This window comes from Eucyclogobius newberryi, unplaced genomic scaffold (assembly GCF_026437365.1).
Source record: "Eucyclogobius newberryi isolate DKJ021-1_F unplaced genomic scaffold, fEucNew1.0.hap1 SCAF_4, whole genome shotgun sequence".
NCBI classification, from domain to species: domain Eukaryota; kingdom Metazoa; phylum Chordata; class Actinopteri; order Gobiiformes; family Gobiidae; genus Eucyclogobius; species Eucyclogobius newberryi.
In genome coordinates, this window is record NW_027316056.1 from 6,140,494 (window position 1) to 6,160,463 (window position 19,970).

Here is a 19,970-nt window from a genome sequence, read left to right on the forward strand (position 1 = left end):
TCTGCACCATCCACACGTTTGTTTTATTAAATCCACGAAAAATGTCGGTCCAAAGCCAGGTGCAGGTGCCACTGCGGGATCTGGTGCTGGAGAGACTCGCTGTCGCCGCAGACGAGATTTTTGCGCTTTTTGAACGCACATTTGCGCAATATGAAGAGGAGGTTCTGGGCTCCAAATTAATGCAACAAACACAACTTCTGCTTTTCAAAGGTGAGGATCATTATTTTGACCCAATAACAAGTGTTTGCAGATGCATTAACTCTTATTGTTATTAACTATAATGTTGATATTGACTTTGAGTTGTAGTTGCAGCAGCAGCAGTAGTAGTAATAGTAGAAGTAATAGTAGTAGTGGTGGTAGTAGTAGTAGTGCTAGTAGTAATAGCAGTAGTAGTAGTAGTAGTAGTAGTAGCAGTAGTAATACGATAGCATCTGTAGTAGTAGTAGTAGCAGTAGTAGTAGCAGTAGTAGTAGTAGCAGTAGCAGTAGCAGTAGTAGCAGTAGTAATATAATAGCATCTGTTGTAGTAGTAGTAGTAGTAATAGTAGTCGTAGTAGTAATAGCAGTAGCAGTAGTAGTAATAATACACAGTAAAATCAATATACTGTATTTGTGTTTTATTTTCTGTTCCGTTCTGCAGATATTCAGTCTGTCACTGTGGGTGTGGACATCGGCTCTGACCAAGTTTTCGAGACAGAACCAATCAAAATCAAACAGGAAGTGAACCCACCAATCAATCTCCAATGTCCTTCTGTAACGGTAAAATGTGAAGAACCAGAAGCAGCCGAGGAGAAGCAACAGGACCGGCCCGGAGAGCAGTGCGACGAAGAGGAGCCAGGCTGCAGCTCCCAAATGATTCTGGACAACTGTGAACAACCTTACAGCTGTTCAAGCACGGAGGAGTGGGAATGTGTGGCCACCACAACAACCAAAAATAAAGAACAAGAGCAAAATACTGAGTCACATACTAGTCACATGAAAGATTTAGCAAACAATAATGTAAATTGTGATAGTAGTTTTAGTAGCAACATAGTAATGAGTAATGAAGACGAACAGAGAGATGTAGTCCATAGATGTTCTCAGTGTTACATGACATTCACAAACCTGAAGGCTCTGGCGGTGCATCTGGAGATTCACCCAGGGCCATTCACTTGTCCAATCTGTTGCACACATCACCACGTCTTAAGAACTTACAAACAGCATTTGCGCACTCACCCTGTCCAGAAAACATTCAGTTGCTCAGTGTGCAAACATAGTTTTTCACGGAAGCGTCATATGGATGAACACATGAGAATCCACACGGGCGAGATACCATTCAGCTGTTCAGTGTGTGGGAGAAAGTTCAGACAGAGGAATTCAGTTGAGAGGCACATTTTAACCATGCACAGTGAGTACAAGCCTTACAGGTGTTTAGTTTGTCAGAGGGGGTTCGTTCAAAAGTTACATTTTGCGGCTCACATGAGGGGCCACACGGGAGAACGACCATTCAGATGTTCAGCTTGTGGACAAAGATTCGAAAAAAATGTTTTTCTGAACAGACACGTTTGCAGTCACAAAGCACAAGGCGATTTCTTAAGTGAATTGGTAGAATAGTTATTACATGGACTATTGTACTTTTAATTGATGGTTTTCAGTATTTTTGATCATCATATCTGGACTAAAAAGACTAAAATAAATACCAAAAGAGCTTTTATCACAGAGTTTGGTGAGCCAATCAGCAGAACAGGTGGACTCTTCAGGCTGAAACTTTACCTCCACAAACATTCTCCATCTAGAAGGCTTCAGTCGCCACATTTCAAACTTGTTTTGGTTTAAAAATGGACTTTTCAATGTGCAATAGAAATAAGACTTTGACTAGTCTGTGTTTTTGTACCGTAAGTTCATCAGAAACAAAAATGTACAAATGTTTTAATACGAGTCAGAAGAATGTTTATAAAAAACACAATCGGTCTCATGCTCTCTCTCCTCTGATCACTCCAGATTGTGCTTTTTGAAAAGAGAATCAACTTAAAGATTGTGTGACAGGTCAGACTCTAAACGTTGACATCACCAGCACAGATTCCTCATCATTTACTCTAAAGCCGTGTTTCGATTGATTCCTGTCTGTTTGAATTAATCCTGTTGTTTTCCTGCCACTGAGGCTCAAGTGCTCAGAAAATTCCTGTTTTCACCTACCCCCTATCCCCACCCACAGCTGTTAATTCCCTCAATTAACTGTTTTTTGTCAATGTCTTACCTTTGCGCATTAAAACCAAACAAAAATGGAATAAAAAGTTATCAAAAAGACTAAAACATGACTAAAAGTATATATTTTTGTCAGCTAAAGTAGACTACTAATATTTTTGTAAAAAACATAAATGAATAAAAGAGTCCACCTTTCAGTCCCAGATCCTCTAAACAGAAACTCAATGTCAAGAAACTCTGAACATAAGTCTAAAGGTTTTCACCAGATTGTAAAAGATAATCACATGAAAAGCTTTGATGTGTTGAAATAATCCTTTGACTCGGACAAACAGGACTGTTAAAGGCATTTACAATTAAAGAGTTAAGATATTAACCGAAGTAACAACCATTATAACTCTGACTGAAATTGTTATCAAGGGTCATAAATCTGAATTTTCAAGGGGAATAATATCTAAATTATATCAATGCACCTTACATTACATTACTCCACTAAATATATTAAAAACAAATGGGAAAGAGACGGCAACCTTCTTTTGACAGATGAAGAGAGGGAGAGTATGTGTACATGAAAATCACATTTCTGGAGGGAGTTTTGCTCATAACATGTCAAAGTGGTCATTACTCACAGGGAAATGCGCCATCAGGAGGCAAACCACTGTCACGTGTTCTGGGACGTCCTGTTCAGAAATACTGGACTGAAGTTCACAAAACTCCTGTCATGGACACAACAAACAGATACAATTGGAATATACTTTTAACGGCAGGAAAAAAGGCCATAACAAAGAAATGGCTGACACAAACATCACACTGACATTGGAACATCTCATCTGCCTGAGGAGTGGGTCCAGTTCGCCTCAGTCGGTCCCTCATCTGCCTGAAGAGTGGGTCCAGCTCGACTCAGTCGGTCCCTCATCTGCCTGAAGAGTGGGTCCAGTTCGCCTCAGTCGGTCCCTCATCTGCCTGAAGAGTGGGTCCAGCTCGACTCAGACGGTCCCTCTTCTGCCTGAAGAGTGGGTCCAGCTCGACTCAGACGGTCCCTCATCTGCCTGAAGAGTGGGTCCAGCTCCAGTCTCCTCTTGTCCGTCTGTCCGTCTGTGAGAGTCGGATCTCTCCTTCACTGGAACTCCTCCAGGTTTCTACGCTTTTTTCCCAAAGAGGTTTTTTTGTAGTTTTTCCTGGTCCAGAAGGAGAGTCTAAGGACAGAGGACCCTGGGACATCGTCCCTCGCCACCACAGACATTGTCTGACTCCATCGCCACCACAGACATTGTTGATTCATTTCTCCCTGTGGCCCTCAGAGGCAACTGTTGTTGTGATTTTGGGCCTTACAAAAATAAATTGATTTGATTTGAATAGACATTAGACAAATTAAAAAAAAAAATACATTCTGACTTATTTTGGAAATTGACAAATTTGACCGACTTATTTTAATTTAATAGTAGTTGATGTTTTTTGTAGTCAGCTCTCTAGTTGTGTTCTGTTTACTTTTGTGTTTAATCTTTTTAAAAACTTGAAAAAAGACAATCTAAACCAAAAAAAATCTAGACTGAAACTAGACTATTGAATATATATGAATCGGCCGCAGTTTCTTCTCCAAACAACACATAAAAGATTCAAATACATTGAATAGGACTTTCATGTGGATTCCATCTGGACTAAACTTTATTACAAGTCCCTAAATCTCATTTTTAGAGGAACTGGGCCAAACTAGTGTCAGTCAGAGTGTGAGCAAAACGCCAGCTTTACTCTGACTCATATTTAGCAAGGAAAATACAGGCGGAATTATAAATGGGATGTTCCTCTGAGCAGAGCGTGTGAACACTTATAATCAGAGTAAATCAGACATTACACATGTTTTATTCTCCAAAGGGTTCAAGAACAACAGTTTAATCAGGTGTCGCCCGGAATGATAATACAAATACAGGCTGAATTAACTTTAGGCTTTAATCTGGCAGTTCAACATTGAAACAAAAGACAAGGATATACTTATTCTAGAAAGTTGTATTTGACTCAGATTTGAGGTTTTCCAAGTGTCTCTCTCCCCCGCGGCAGCAGGGGGCGCTACTGCCGAACTGACGCACAGAAGCCACTTGAACTGTTTTGGTTCCGGGTTCTCCTTTAATGCCACTTACGTCTGCAACCGACGACTCATTTGTAGAATCAATCTGTGTAAAATGTCGGTGAAAAGCCAGGCGCTGAGGGCTCTGGTGCTGGAGAGGCTCGCTGTCGCCGCGGACGAGATTTTTGCGCTTTTTGAACAAACGATTGCGCAATTTGAAGAGGAGGTTCTGCGCTCCAAATTAATGCAACAACCTCGAGTGCTGCTTTACAAAGAAGGTGAGGACTGGATGTGCATTTGAACCACAGGCTTTATGTAGAATGTGATTTATACTGCGTGACAAACAGGTTTCAGGGATGCTTTTTATTCCTCTTTCTGTCGTCTGTATTTGTATAATGACTGTGTGGTTATGGTAAACCTTCAGCTGTTCATCTGTGTGTAGTATTTCAACTCACACAGCCACGTTTCATTTCATTATTTCATTTTAGATTCATTTGTTCTAATTTCATATGTTCAGTCGATCACAATTAATGCAAAAGCAACTCAAAAAGTGCTTCACAACAATAAAACCACGATATAATACAATACATCTGCATAAAAACACATTCAAATGTATTTAAAATTGTAAGTATGTTTTAATTAAATATTAAGATTAAACTAAGCTGAAAACACACATTTTTATGCAAATTCGCTTGAAAAATGTACATATTTTCCCAACATTTGTACCCTTATTCATGGTAAGGAAATGAATGGTAATAGACAGTGGTGCTACTCAGTTTTGTTTGAAAGTAAAAGTACAGATACAGATACATAAAATGTATAACATGACAAAATCTATTGAAGTAAAGTTTAAAATGTACTTGTATCTGTTTTTCTGACAGATTTTTAGAACTATTAAAGAGTCAAAAGTAGTGATCTGGAAACATTTTAACGACTAGCTGTTTTCTGTGTATTTTTTGTGCAACTCAAACTATGAACGAGCTAAAAACAAAGCATTTAAACCGCTCTCAACCCGTAAAGAAAGGTTTTTCCTCTTTAGTCCCGTCACAAATGTTGTGTAGTAGAAAGTACATATTCTGCTCTCAAATATAGTGAGGTAAAAGCATAAAGTATCCACTGTAAAAGCTATTAAAGTAAAGTACGAATATCTTCAGATGTTACTTATATACAGTACTTTTACTTTTGTACTTCTTTTCCAACGGTGAAATTAGGAAGTGTGTGTTTAAACCTTTCTAACTCATTGACTAGTTTCACATTTATCTTCTTTTTTTTTTGTCCACAAGAACGGCTTTAGGCCGGCTCTTTTCTCAAAGTGTCACGTGACTTCAGGAAGAGCTAATGAAGATCCAAATCAATAATCAATAATCAATAAAGTGACTCACGTGGCTCGTTCTGACTGAAAAGATCAAACGTTTCATAATTAGAATAAGACTCATGTGGAGGGTGAGGGCAGTGCACTTTCTGAGGGGGAAAGAAGTTACTAATTATGAGGGGAAATCAATCATCAGCTTTTTTACTTATTCATTTATTAACCTTTTATTTAACCAGGTAAGAACCCATTGTGATCGAGAGCTCGTTTTCAAGGGCACAATTTAGAACATGATACATTTCAAATACATTCAATAAAATAAAATACAATCTACATTTAAAAGCACAAAAAAAAAAAAAATACTTTATTTATACTTTCTGTTGTTTGGTCCTGGTTTAGTCCTAGTTTGATTCTAGGATAGTCCTGGTTCAGACCCGGCTGATATTTGTCTAGTCCTAGTTTTTTGTGTTTTGTTTTTTTACTTTTTACACTAATTATAGCATTTTTATATGTATTTTTTAATGCAAAGTATGAATTCTGAGGCCTTCATCGTTTCTTTTACATAGCAACCAGAAACTCCTCCTCAAAAGTGTTGTGCCCTCTGAAAAATCTGGCCCTCGGAATAATTGAGTTGATTAACCCTGGTGTTTTTCCCTTTTATATTTCAGACATCCAGACTGTAACTGTGGGTGTGGACGTCCACTGTGACCAAGTAATCAAAGAAGAACCAATCAAAATGAGGCCCCAAGAAGTGAACCCACCAATCGAACTCCAATATCCTTCTATGGCTTTGAAATCTGAGGAACGCGACCCGACTGCAGAGCAAAGACGTGACCCGACCGGAGAGCAGTGCGACGGAGAGGAGCCCGGCTGCAGCTCGGATCTGATTCTGGACAATAACAGGCCATCTTACAGCTTTTCAGACACGGACGATTCCATTGACTGGGGGCGTTTGGCCCAGAAAACAACCCGACACAATAACGCGTATCGTATGGAAGATTCTGCAGAATTCAGGGACAACTCGCACGGCTCCGAGTCATTTCTCAGCGCGGAAGCTCTCGAAAAACATCTAGAGATTCACGCGGAGCAAAGATGGATCTCGTGCCCGATCTGCAACAAAGTTCTCAGCTCCAAATCGACGTTCAAACAGCATTTGATCACCCACAGCAAACACAAGCCCTTCACGTGTTCCGTCTGCAAGCACAGGTTCTCTCAGAAGCGTCACTTCGACGAACACATGAGGATTCATACGGGAGAGAAGCCGCTCAGCTGTGCCAAGTGCGACATGAAGTTCCGGCAGCAGTATTCGCTCATGAGGCACGTGTTGTCAAAGCACAGCACAGACAAGCCCTTCAGGTGTTCCATTTGTCAGAAGGGCTTTGTGGAAAAATGGCATTATGAAGTTCACATGAGGAAACACGCAGGAGCATCGTAAAGTCGTACGTTCTCTGCTCTGGTTAAGACGAGGCACTAAAGGTGAACGAAATCTTACATTTAGACCGTTTTTCAGACACAAACAAGGCATTTGATGTGTAAAAACTGCTACAGCTGCACATATTTAGAAGTACATATATATCTGAAAAATTAAGCCAGGTTTCAATTTCTTGCTTCATTGTGTTGACACTTCAGATAGAAAATGTTGCATAATTGTTTGGAGTTAAAACTTTAATAAATCAGACTTAGAATCCGATATGAACAAATCCCTGTGTTGGTTCTGTCGGATTGTAACGTTTAGGAGCTGCTTTAAGGGCTGATCTTTATGTCTCTCTGGGTGGAAAATTCAGTGTTTGAGAAGGTGACTGGAGCCTGTCCCACTGACTTTGGGCCTGAGGCGGGCTCGTCACAGGGTTTAAAAACAGTGGGCATGTGACCATGTGCTAATCTCATGTTATAATATTATCACAATATTCTCAGTTCTTTATTGTGGCATTGTAGAAAGTCAAAACAAATGTAGAAATGAAAGTTTTCCCTTTTTTAAACCTCTTTTGTGTGAATAATTCCTGTCACTTTCCAAAGATTTAAGATATAAAAGTGCTTGAAAATGGTTCTTTTTTCATGTTGTCAATCTGAGATGGAGCAAAGGATCATGGTCGTTGTAGTTCCCTCTGTTTCTTTAGCTGCTGCATTAGCAACAAAACAATGTATTTAAACAAAGAAGCTTATTATTCGATATACTGTGAAGTCCACAATGTTATTGCGAGACTTTTGGCGATGACAATATCACTTTATTTCAGTTTTTGTTTCATCCCTATGATTTAGTAAGTCTACATTGTGTGCTCAAATACCCAATGTTTGATTTTAGAAATGTAACAGTGTCTCAAAACCACCAAAAGGAAGAGTAACTGCACCAGAATACACTTATATATGTGTATTCTCAGAGCATGTTTTCAGTTATGTTCCAACACTGGATGTAAATAGATTAAATTAAATAATGTACGAGCCGACAGCAAACAGACAAAAGAAAGTCTCTTGCCTTAACATTTTGATCAAACAAATCAACATAAAAACTGTGTAAAGATGTTCATGGCAATTCTCAAAAGTCCTCACCTTATCTCTAAGGGAGCGCCCAGCCACCCGGCGGAGGAAACTCATTTCGACCGCTTGTATCCGCGATCTTGTCCTTTCGGTCACTACCCAAAGCTCATGACCATAGGTGAGGTCAGAACGTAGACCGACCGGTAAATCGAGAGCTTTGTCTTTCGACTCAGCTCCCTCTTCACCACAACAGTCCGATGCATCACTGCAGCCGCTGCACGCTCCGTCCTTCCCTCACACGTGAACAAGACCCCGAGATTACTTCGGTTTGCCAGAATGTCTTTGGGGCCGACCGGGCTCCTCCTCCAATTCCTTCCAGCCCTGGGGTTTTGCCTGGCCCGCCGATACCAGTCAACTGCCTCAGGAGTCCCTCAAGATACAACAGTGAGAGACCTGTCCCCAACCCGAAGCCGACGCTCTCGTTCACTGGGGTGAACTCCAACACGTGGCGGCTGAGCTGTGGGGCTATGAGCAAGCCCACACCAGCCTCGCCCACACCAGCCCGCCGCCTCTCCTCCCCCTCTTGAGGAGATGGGTTCCAGAGACCGAACTGTGCGTGGATGTGTGGCCGACTACATCTAGTCGGTACCGCTCAACCTCCCGCACAAGCTCAGGCTCTTTTTTCCCCCAGCGATGTGATGTCCCCAAATTCAGTTTCTGTGTCCGGAGATCTGGTCGTCAAGGCCCCTATTGTCGACGGCTTACGGATCCTCCTGCAGGTGGTGGTTCCACAGGAGGATGGACCCACGTCACTCGTTAGGGCTGTGCCTGGATGGACACTGTGGGGTCGGGTGGCCCCCTAGGCCTGGCTCCAGGATGGGGCCCCGGTAAGGCCGATCCGTGCGGTGTAACTGGCCTTGATTTTCGTCTATTCTTAAAGGGCTCCTGAACCGCAGAAGACCCAGAAGCCCCAGACAACATTACATCACAGACATTACATTACATATAGTTATTTTAAAACATAATAAAACAATGACTGTAAGGTTATAGACCGGCCACAATAACAAAGAACAAAGGCTCATTTATGTATTATTGTTCCTTGTTGTTCAGTGTGCACTTAATGATTGTTCTGTTCTGTTTTTACTGTTGTTTTTTAAGGGCAACCACAGAAAAGTGTTTAAGAAGAAGCTTTGCGTGTGCGTTTTCTTTACAATAGTTGTTAAAATTGTTGTATTTTTGTTGTAACACAATAATGTTTGATATGTAGAGGTTAGAAAAACGTATGTAAATGACTCATTATAGACACTAACTAACTTAAGTTTTATTTATTTATTGCACTTCATGTTTTTTAATAATATTTTCACATTAAAAAGTGTTTCTGGGGATGATTAAAGTGCCTGTGATAGGTTCCACTCATTTTACTGAAACACAGCCAAGATCATTATATTCAGGATTTTGTTAAAGATGTTACATATTTTTACCCAGTTTAGTGTTTTTTTAAAGTTCCTAATTTGACTTCCTGGTTGTAAATCATGACATCACACCAAATTCCATAACTGTTTCCTAGCAACTATGTTTTACTTCTGTATTGTCACAGAAATGATTATTTAACAAATAAAAAATAGGTGAACACCTTTATTTTGTGCAGTTGATGTTTAAAGGGTCAGAAAAGTCATGTGTCATTAATGTGTTTCAGAACTGTTGTTAACTCAAACTGCACACTTCATCTGCCTAAAACTATCATTTATAATTACAACTGGTATTTTCCCAACACAAATCGATGCACAGGCCACGTTTTTAGTCGACCAAGAATTGAGTTTATTCGACTACAATCCACGATAATGCCAGATATGTATAGTTCACTGTCTCAGCCACAGGAGGCGCCACTGCTCCACAAACGCACACGACTTCACCACGTGAAACGGTTTTTGTTCCGGGTTTTTCATCACGAGCCAACGACTCATTTGTAAATAAATACATGTATAAAATGTCGGTCAAAAACCAGATTCTGAAGGATCTGGTGCTGGAGAAACTCGCCGCCGCCGCAGACGAGATTATCGTGCTTTTTGAACGCACATTTGCACAATATGAAGAGGAGGTTCTGCGGTTAAAAACAGTGCAACAACCTCGAGACGTGTTTTACAAAGAAGGTGAGGACTGGATGATCCACTCTTCTATCATGTGCAGAACTGTGCAGTGGAAGTAAATGTCAAAGAGTGATTTCTCTGGACTTTTCTGCAGAAAATGTGGACATAACATCATTCTGATCTTAAAGGTGCACTGTGTAACTTTCCCTGTGGAGGGTCTGTGTCCATGGAGATGTTATTGCTTTGCCTGGAATATCCCACAGTGTGGCATTTAATCAAATTGCATGCATTTATTACAGCTCTTTTGTTGCTTAAATGCATAGAGTTGCATTCTTCCACCCTCACATTTTTTGCCCCCCCAAAAAGTTGTAAAATATATTTGATAAAACCCATGTCATTACTGTGAGTGGGCTGCTCCTCCACAAACCTCACTCTGTTTCCATGGAAATGTGCTTTCATTGCCTAGAATATGTTTTATGCCACATTGTGGAAAATCTGTCTCCAAGAAGAATGTTCTAAGTTTGGTTTTAACATTTCCATGGAATCATGCAGTGATGTTCCACTAAGTGCAGCTTATTTGTGCCATGTTTTGTAAATGAACTGCAAAAGTTAACTGTAAATGTGATGGGTCCCATTCTGTGTCAGACAGACATGTATGTTTAATATATATAAGTTAGATTAAACTCACTCATATCTTCTTTTTCTGTTGTCCCATAGAAATCGTTTTAATCCAAATGAACACTGGACGTTTATGTGTGTCTGCAAAGTGCTCTAGAGGCTGTGAATGAATTGCCCTTTGGGATCAATAATCGATGTGTCGACAGATTTAGGTCGCCTAAAAGGACGACTAAGGGATCACAGCCAGATCAAACTGATTGAAACACTATTTGGATGGTTGCTTTTGATAAATTAGCCTAATTATAAGCCTTTGTGGCCCAGTTGTTTTAAGATGATAAATTCTCAATAAATACATTTTTATTGTTATAGTTATACTCTTCTTTTCTCTCTTGCAGATATCCAGACTGTCACTGTAGGTGTGGACATCGGCTCGGACCAACTTATCAAGGAGGAACCAATCAAGATCAAGCAGGAAGTGACCTCAGCAATCGAACTCCAATGTCCCTCTGTAACGTTAAAATGTGAAGAACCAGAACCAGCCGAGGAGAAGCGACAGGACCGGCCCGGAGAGCAGTGCGACGAAGAGGAGCCAGGCTGCAGCTCCGATCGGATTCTGGACAACTGTGCCCAATCAGATACGGATGATTTCTTTGACTGGGGGTTTCTGGTCGAGAAAACAACCAGATATATCGGAGAAAAACGTAATGCAGGTCCGTTGGAAATTAAATCAAAGGCAGCTGAAGGCAGAGACAACGTTCACAGTTGCCCCCAGTGTTCCAAGTCATTTAAAAGCAAAGGAGCGCTAAAAAGACATCTTAAAGTTCACGCAAAGGAAGTCGTCTGCTCCAAGTCTAAATCTGCACAAGCTCTGCCAACTCAGGGCAAACCCAAACCTCACAGGTGTCCAGTTTGCAAACGCAGCTTTACGAGGAAGCGCCACATGAACGATCACATGAGGACTCACACGGGAGAGAGACCATTCAGCTGTTCAGAGTGCGACGTGACATTCCGACACCAGTATTCGCTCGTGAGGCACGTCCTGACGAAGCACAGAGAAGACAAGCCCTACACTTGCTCGGTGTGTCAGAAGGGGTTTGTTCAGAAGGTGCATTATGAATATCACATGATGCGTCACACGGTGGAGAAACCCTTCAGGTGCTCAGTCTGTGGACAAAGTTACGATTACGAGGCGTGTCTCAAAAAGCACATGAGCGTTCATGAAGCAGATGCCGAGGTCTCGAGTTGAGGTGTACACTCATTTTACATGTTTTTGATCACTTTTCCCTGAGGCTGCCCCAAATAAATTGTCTGTTTGCTGTAACCCGACCCAACATTTTTCAAATGGGTCGGACGGTAGGCAAATTCTTTTTTTTACTTTGAAGGCAAAAAAATGATCAAAATTTTGCCATTTTTTGACTCTGGGTGACCGCCAGGGGTCAGGCTTCAACAGTCCAGGGGTCAGGCTTCAACAGTCCAGGGGTCAGGCTTCAACAGTCCAGGGGTCAGTCCAGGGGTCAGGCTTCAACTGTCCAGGGGTCGGGCTTCAACAGTCCAGGGGTCAGGCTTCAACAGTCCAGGGGTCAGGCTTCAACAGTCCAGGGGTCAGTCCAGGGGTCAGGCTTCAACAGTCCAGGGGTCAGGCTTCAACAGTCCAGGGGTCAGGCTTCAACAGTCCAGGGGTCAGGCTTCAACAGTCCAGGGGTCAGTCCAGGGGTCAGGCTTCAACAGTCCAGGGGTCGGGCTTCAACAGTCCAGGGATCGGGCTTCAACAGTCCAGGGGTCGGGCTTCAACAGTCCAGGGGTCAGGCTTCAACAGTCCAGGGGTCAGGCTTCAACAGTCCAGGGGTCAGGCTTCAACAGTCCAGGGGTCAGTCCAGGGGTCAGGCTTCAACAGTCCAGGGGTCGGGCTTCAACAGTCCAGGGATCGGGCTTCAACAGTCCAGGGGTCGGGCTTCAACAGTCCAGGGATCGGGCTTCAACAGTCCAGGGGTCAGGCTTCCACAGTCCAGGGGTCAGACAGAGGCAAACCAACTTGTAAATGAAAATATAACTTTTGTCTTGCGCGTTCTATTTTGTTACAGAAGTAGGTGGAGGACCGATTATGTAGTCGCACATGCATTGCGCAGTGTGTCATCAGTCCTTTGGTATGAAAGATAGGTTTACCAGCGTGATAAAAATATTCAACACGGCGATTTAGGAAAGACCGGCCGGTGAGTCGGCGAAATAATTGAAAAACAAAAGATTTAGATTTTTTTTTAACAAAATGCCGATATTTTGTTTTTTTGTGTGTCTCTGTCGTGTCTCGAGTCTGTACGTCAGTGGTGGAGGTGTCTGTACTTGACTTGAGTACCTTTTACTTCACTACATTTGAGAGCAGGGATCAACTTTCTACTGCACCACATGTTGGAACTGGACTGAAAAGTAGAATGTACTTTTCCTGTAGTTTGAGGGGTTATTTTAGGTTAAATGCAGCTGAAAGTTTTTGAGTTCAAGCCCCAGCTTTGAGCAAACAAACGTACATACAATGCACTTGAAAAAATTAAGACATTGATTTGAATGGATCATCGGCAGACAAGGCGGGCTGCAGCTTGTGCTGTCACAGAGGCAAAAACTGGGAATGGGAGGAGTTCGGGGAGACTATGTCTCACGGCTGGGCTGGGAACGCCTCGGGATCCCCCCGGAGGAGTTGGAGGAAGTGTCTGGGGAGGGGAAGTCTGGGAGTCCCTGCTTAGACTGCTGCCCCGGGACTCGGCCCCGGATAAAGCGGAAGAAGATGGATGGATTTGAATTGCTTCTATTGACCAAAGACAAGCACTATTCTTTATCCAAATCACAACATTTATTAACTCTTTAACAGTTCTCAAATCTGTGTGAAATACTTTTACTTTTTACACCTGAAGCACATTTTTGAATAGGTACTTGTACATTTACTTATGTAGCTTTTTTATGCTCTACTTTTACTTGAGTAATTTCTTTGCTCCTGTACAGTATCTGTACTTTTACTTAACAAAACTGAGTACTCCTTCCACCACTGATATACGTTTGTAATGACTGATTAAGGATACATCCTTAATCAGTCATTGGTTGGGGGTTAGGGTTTTGTTGGAACCCAAACCATGTCAAAGTGCCCATTACGCACAGGGAAATGCTAACTGTTGGAGAGGGCGTGGCACCAGGAGGCAAACCACTACCACGTGTTCTGGGATCTATCACTCAGAAATATTGAACTGAAATGAACAATCACTGCAAACTGTTGGGTTTTTTTAGCCATTTTTTGACCACTATTTTGCACTTTTGCTTGAGTAATAATGGGGGAGCCTAGACTTTATAACACACTGAACCATCCTGTGGCACTAAACGTGTAAAGCAGGTAAACAAAAACACTCCTGTCCGACCAAAAGTGTTGGTGTTGCTTAACCGTTTAAAACTGTCGTCAGAATGACACCAAAGAGCACTGGCAGCACTTTTTAGGGCCATTTATGAAGGCAACATTTTAGAGATTTTTGAGTTCAAACTTGCACATTTACAAAAGACAAAAACACACACACATTTACAAGATTCTAAACCAGACAATTTGCCAGAAAAAAACTTGTGTTACTTTAATATAACGATGAATGGTGCATTTTTTTGTATCGCTTTCCATGGTAAAAGTGTATAAACACGGACCACTCCGGGATAAATGAGGGACAGACTTTAAATCTTGTTACAACTGTATTTCATCATCACTTTACTCAATGTGGTATTTAAGTTGTATTTTGATTGATTCCTGCATGTTTGAGTTGACCTGCAACTGAGGCTCGTTTTCATCTCCCCCCTATCCCCGCCCACATCCTTGTACTTAGTGTGATTATTTGAAAATGTTTTATTTGAAACATTTTTTTAAAGTTAAGTAAAAAATAAAGTATCACATTAAAAAAATACTTAAAAAAGGTACTGCTTTAAATGTTTATTTTAAGAGTAAACAAAATAAAATAAATGAAAGCAATCTTCACAAAGAATTTAGTTGATTTTTAGTCATTTAACAGTAATTTTCCAGGTCAGGTTCCTCTATATGACCTATTATTTTGTGTTCAAAGGGAGAAAATAAAGATAAAATGTGTCCATAAACATGCTGAAAGGTTTCTTACCTGGTTAAATAAAGGTTAATAAACAAAATGTCAGCATGTGTGAGTTGTGTGAGTTGTGTGAGTTGTGTGAGTTGTGTGAGGTGTGTGAGTTGTGTGAGTTGTGTGAGGTGTGTGAGTTGTGTGAGTTGTGTGAGTTGTGTGAGGTGTGTGAGTTGTGTGAGTTGTGTTAGATGTGTGAGTTGTGTGAGTTGTGTGAGTTGTGTTAGATGTGTGAGTTGTGTGAGTTGTGTGAGGTGTGTGAGTTGTGTGAGTTGTGTTTGATGTGTGAGTTGTGTGAGTTGTGTGAGATGTGTGAGTTGTGTGAGTTGTGTTTGATGTGTGAGTTGTGTGAGTTGTGTGAGGTGTGTGAGTTGTGTGAGTTGTGTTTGATGTGTGAGTTGTGTGAGTTTTGTGAGTTGTGTGAGATGTGTGAGTTGTGTGAGATGTGTGAGTTGTGTGAGTTGTGTGAGATGTGTGAGTTGTGTTAGATGTGTGAGTTGTGTGAGATGTGTGAGTTGTGTTAGATGTGTGAGATGTGTGAGTTGTGTTAGATGTGTGAGTTGTGTGAGTTGTGTTAGATGTGTGAGTTGTGTTAGATGTGTGAGTTGTGTTAGTTGTGTGAGATGTGTGAGTTGTGTGAGTTGTGTTAGATGTGTGAGTTGTGTGAGTTGTGTTAGTTGTGTGAGATGTGTGAGTTGTGTGAGATGTGTGAGTTGTGTGAGATGTGTGAGTTGTGTGAGTTGTGTGAGTTGTGGTAGTTGTGTGAGATGTGTGAGTTGTGTGAGTTGTGAGAGTTGTGTGAGTTGTGTGAGGTGTGTTAGTTGTGTTAGATGCGTGAGTTGTGTGAGGTGTATGAGTTGTGTGAGTTGTGTGAGGTGTATGAGTTGTGTGAGATGTGTGAGATGTGTGAGTTGTGTGAGTTGTGTTAGTTGTGTGAGATGTGTGAGTTGTGTTAGTTGTGTGAGATGTGTGAGTTGTGTGAGGTGTGTGAGTTGTGTTAGTTGTGTGAGGTGTGTGGAGATGTGTGAGTTGTGTGAGATGTGTGAGTTGTGTGAGTTGTGTTAGTTGTGTGAGATGTGTGAGTTGTGTGAGTTGTGTGAGTTGTGTGAGTTGTGTTAGATGTGTGAGGTGTGTGAGATGTGTGAGTTGTGTTAGATGTGTGAGTTGTGTGAGTTGTGTGAGTTGTGTTTGATGTGTGAGTTGTGTGAGTTGTGTGAGATGTGTGAGTTGTGTGAGATGTGTGAGTTGTGTGAGTTGTGTGAGTTGTGTGAGTTGTGTGAGTTGTGTTAGATGTGTGAGGTGTGTGAGATGTGTGAGTTGTGTGAGTTGTGTGAGTTGTGTGAGTTGTGTGAGTTGTGTTAGATGTGTGAGGTGTGTGAGATGTGTGAGTTGTGTGAGTTGTGTTAGATGTGTGAGTTGTGTGAGTTGTGTGAGATGTGTGAGTTTTGTGAGTTGTGTGAGTTGTGTGAGTTGTGTGAGATGTGTGAGTTGTGTTAGATGTGTGAGTTGTGTTAGATGTGTTAGATGTGTGAGTTGTGTGAGATGTGTGAGTTGTGTGAGATGCGTGAGATGTGCGAGTTGTGTGAGATGTGTGAGTTGTGTGAGTTGCGTGAGATGTGTGAGTTGTGTGAGTTGTGTTAGATGTGTGAGTTGTGTGAGATGTGTGAGTTGTGTTAGATGTGTGAGTTGTGTTAGATGTGTGAGATGTGTGAGTTGTTTTAGATGTGTGAGTTGTGTTAGTTGTGTGAGATGTGTTAGTTGTGTGAGTTGTGTGAGTTGTGTTAGATGCGTGAGTTGTGTGAGTTGTGAGAGTTGTGTGAGTTGTGTGAGATGTGTGAGTTGTGTGAGTTGTGTGAGGTGTGTGAGTTGTGTGAGTTGTGTGAGTTGAGTGAGTTGTGTGAGTTGTGTGAGATGTGTGAGTTGTGTTAGATGTGTGAGGTGTGTGAGATGTGTGAGTTGTGTGAGTTGTGTGAGGTGTGTGAGTTGTGTGAGTTGTGTGAGTTGAGTGAGTTGTGTGAGTTGTGTGAGGTGTGTGAGTTGTGTGAGATGTGTTAGATGTGTGAGTTGTGTGAGATGTGTGAGTTGTGTGAGTTGTGTTAGATGTGTGAGTTGTGTGAGTTGCGTGAGATGTGTGAGTTGTGTGAGTTGTGTGAGTTGTGTGAGTTGTGTGAGATGTGTGAGATGTGTGAGATGTGTGAGTTGTGTGAGTTGTGTGAGTTGTGTTAGATGTGTGAGTTGTGTTAGATGTGTGAGTTGTGTTAGATGTGTGAGTTGTGTTAGATGTGTGAGTTGTGTGAGATGTGTGAGTTGTGTTAGATGTGTGAGTTGTGTTTGATGTGTGAGATGTGCGAGTTGTGTGAGTTGTGTGAGGTGTGTGAGTTGTGTGAGGTGTGTGAGTTGTGTGAGTTGTGTGAGTTGTGTTAGATGTGTGAGTTGCGTGAGTTGTGTGAGTTGTGTCAGATGTGTGAGTTGTGTGAGTTGCGTGAGTTGCGTGAGATGTGTGAGTTGTGTGAGTTGCGTGAGTTGCGTGAGTTGTGTGAGTTGTGTGAGTTGTGTGAGTTGTGTTAGATGTGTTAGATGTGTGAGTTGTGTGAGTTGTGTGAGATGTGTGAGTTGTGTGAGTTGTGTTAGATGTGTGAGTTGTGTGAGTTGCGTGAGATGTGTGAGTTGTGTGAGTTGTGTTAGATGTGTGAGTTGTGTGAGTTGTGTGAGATGTGTGAGTTGTGTGAGTTGTGTTAGATGTGTGAGTTGTGTGAGTTGCGTGAGATGTGTGAGTTGTGTGAGTTGTGTTAGATGTGTGAGTTGTGTGAGTTGTTTGAGTTGTGTGAGTTGTGTGAGATGTGTGAGTTGTGTGAGTTGTGTGAGTTGTGTGAGTTGTGTGAGTTGTGTTAGATGTGTGAGTTGTGTGAGTTGCGTGAGATGCGTGAGTTGTGTGAGTTGTGTTAGATGTGTGAGTTGTGTGAGTTGTTTGAGTTGTGTGAGTTGTGTGAGATGTGTGAGTTGTGTGAGTTGTGTTAGATGTGTTTGTTGTGTTAGATGCGTGAGTTGTGTGAGATGTGTGAGTTGTGTGAGTTGTGTGAGGTGTGTTAGTTGTGTGAGATGTGTGAGTTGTGTGAGTTGTGTGAGGTGTGTGAGTTGTGTGAGATGTGTGAGATGTGTGAGTTGTGTTAGATGTGTTAGATGTGTTAGATGTGTGAGTTGTGTGAGTTGTGTGAGATGTGTGAGTTGTGTGAGTTGTGTGAGGTGTGTGAGTTGTGTGAGTTGTGTGAGTTGTGTTAGATGTGTGAGTTGCGTGAGTTGTGTGAGTTGTGTCAGATGTGTGAGTTGTGTGAGTTGCGTGAGTTGCGTGAGATGTGTGAGTTGTGTGAGTTGCGTGAGTTGCGTGAGTTGCGTGAGTTGCGTGAGTTGTGTTAGATGTGTTAGATGTGTGAGTTGTGTGAGTTGTGTGAGATGTGTGAGTTGTGTGAGTTGTGTTAGATGTGTGAGTTGTGTGAGTTGCGTGAGATGTGTGAGTTGTGTGAGTTGTGTTAGATGTGTGAGTTGTGTGAGTTGTTTGAGTTGTGTGAGTTGTGTGAGATGTGTGAGTTGTGTGAGTTGTGTGAGTTGTGTGAGTTGTGTGAGTTGTGTTAGATGTGTGAGTTGTGTGAGTTGCGTGAGATGCGTGAGATGCGTGAGTTGCGTGAGTTGTGTGAGTTGTGTTAGATGTGTGAGTTGTGTGAGTTGCGTGAGATGTGTGAGTTGTGTGAGTTGTGTTAGATGTGTGAGTTGTGTGAGTTGTTTGAGTTGTGTGAGTTGTGTGAGATGTGTGAGTTGTGTGAGTTGTGTGAGTTGTGTGAGTTGTGTGAGTTGTGTGAGTTGTGTGAGTTGTGTGAGTTGTGTGAGTTGTGTGAGTTCTGTGAGATGTGTGAGATGCGTGAGTTGAGGCGTTGTGTCCGCCTGTGCAATAGGGGGCGCTGCTGTACAGGCTCCGGAAGAGACCGAGGTCACGTGAAAGGTTTTGTTCCGGGTGTCTCATCAGAGGGGACTCGTCTATGTTGCTAGTAAATTAAGACTCGTTTGTACATACATCAGTGAAAATGTCTCTTAACGGCAAAGCGCTGAGGGACCTGGTTCTGGAGAGGCTCGCTTTTGCCGCAGATGAGATTTTTGCGCTTTTTGAACGCACATTAGCACAATATGAAGAGGAGGTTCTGCGCTCCAAATTAATAATGCAACAACCTCGGGTGCGGCTTTACAGAGAAGGTGAGGACTGGATCAACTCTTCTTTTTATAAGTAAAATACTGATACTGATTGGCTTTGAGTAGTATTAGCAGTGTAATAAGACCATTCAAACCTTAGGAAACGAAAACTTTTCTAAATTCCAAAATGAAGGCAAATATCATATTTCACAAATATATCCAGTGTCGGACCAGTTTTGTTAAGTCACGTGGGATGCCAGCGCTCCAGTGATCACCGGCCAACATCCGGGAACGCTTGGACATTCTCAAAACATGATGGGACATTCACAAAACATGATGGGACATTCACAAAACATGATGGGACATTCCCAAACACTGATGGGACATTCCCAAACACTGATGGGACATTCCCAAACACTGATTGGACATTCTCAAAACACTGATGGGACATTCTCAAAACATGATGGGACATTCCCAAAACACTGATGGGACATTCCCAAAACACTGATGGGACATTCCCAAAACATGATGGGACATTCACAAAACACTGATGGGACATTCCCAAAACATGATGGGACATTCCCAAAACACTGATGGGACATTCCCAAAACACTGATGGGACATTCCCAAAACACTGATGGGACATTCCCAAAACACTGATGGGACATTCCCAAAACACTAATGGGACATTCACAAAACACTGATGGGACATTCCCAAAACATGATGGGACATTCACAAAACACTGATGGGACATTCCCAAACACTGATGGGACATTCCCAAACACTGATGGGACATTCCCAAACACTGATGGGACATTCCCAAAACACAGATGGGACACCGGTGTTTCGGGCTGTCTGGGGCTAGTTTAACTGGTGCTGTTGTTTGTTTCTCTAATCGTTCTGCCGCTGTTTTTTCTGTCAATCCCACGTCTCTTTTAACGTGCCGAGGGACG

General features: G+C 42.0%; 3 protein-coding genes across 7 annotated transcripts in view; all 3 read left to right on the forward strand.

Moving 5' to 3' along the window:
- The window catches only part of LOC140377787 (uncharacterized), a 21,472-nt gene continuing 1,502 nt past the window's right edge, over nucleotides 1–19,970 (forward strand). Inside the window, exons 1-3 of one of the 5 annotated variants that reach the window (XM_072463357.1) lie at nucleotides 7–161; nucleotides 4,469–4,520; nucleotides 6,220–7,905. In XM_072463357.1, the coding sequence (XP_072319458.1) occupies nucleotides 42–161; nucleotides 4,469–4,520; nucleotides 6,220–6,986 (939 nt within the window). In that variant the 5' untranslated portion in view covers nucleotides 7–41 and the 3' untranslated portion in view covers nucleotides 6,987–7,905. Of the gene's footprint in view, nucleotides 211–639; nucleotides 1,609–4,286; nucleotides 4,521–6,219; nucleotides 7,906–19,970 lie in introns of those variants that run through there. The other 4 variants (XM_072463354.1, XM_072463355.1, XM_072463358.1 and 1 more) reach the window with 4 other exon arrangements.
- LOC140377790 (uncharacterized) lies at nucleotides 9,888–12,002 on the forward strand. Its single transcript, XM_072463362.1, has 2 exons — nucleotides 9,888–10,176; nucleotides 11,127–12,002. The coding sequence occupies exons 1-2, from the start codon at nucleotides 10,005–10,007 to the stop codon at nucleotides 11,975–11,977; spliced, it is 1,023 nt and encodes a 340-aa protein (XP_072319463.1). The 5' UTR covers nucleotides 9,888–10,004; the 3' UTR covers nucleotides 11,978–12,002.
- LOC140377789 (uncharacterized) overlaps nucleotides 18,819–19,970 on the forward strand; it is an 11,547-nt gene continuing 10,395 nt past the window's right edge. Inside the window, exon 1 of the mRNA XM_072463360.1 lies at nucleotides 18,819–19,024. Coding sequence (XP_072319461.1) covers nucleotides 18,914–19,024 — 111 coding nt within the window. The 5' untranslated portion in view covers nucleotides 18,819–18,913. The remainder of the gene's footprint in view (nucleotides 19,025–19,970) is intronic.

Excerpts from the sequence above, each read along its gene's own strand:
- LOC140377790 (XM_072463362.1), top strand. The coding sequence starts at position 10,005 with ATGTATAAAATGTCGGTCAAAAACCAGATTCTGAAGGATCTGGTGCTG. Across the intron at positions 10,177-11,126 it reads AGACGTGTTTTACAAAGAAG|ATATCCAGACTGTCACTGTA; the intron begins GTGAGGACTGGA and ends TCTCTCTTGCAG.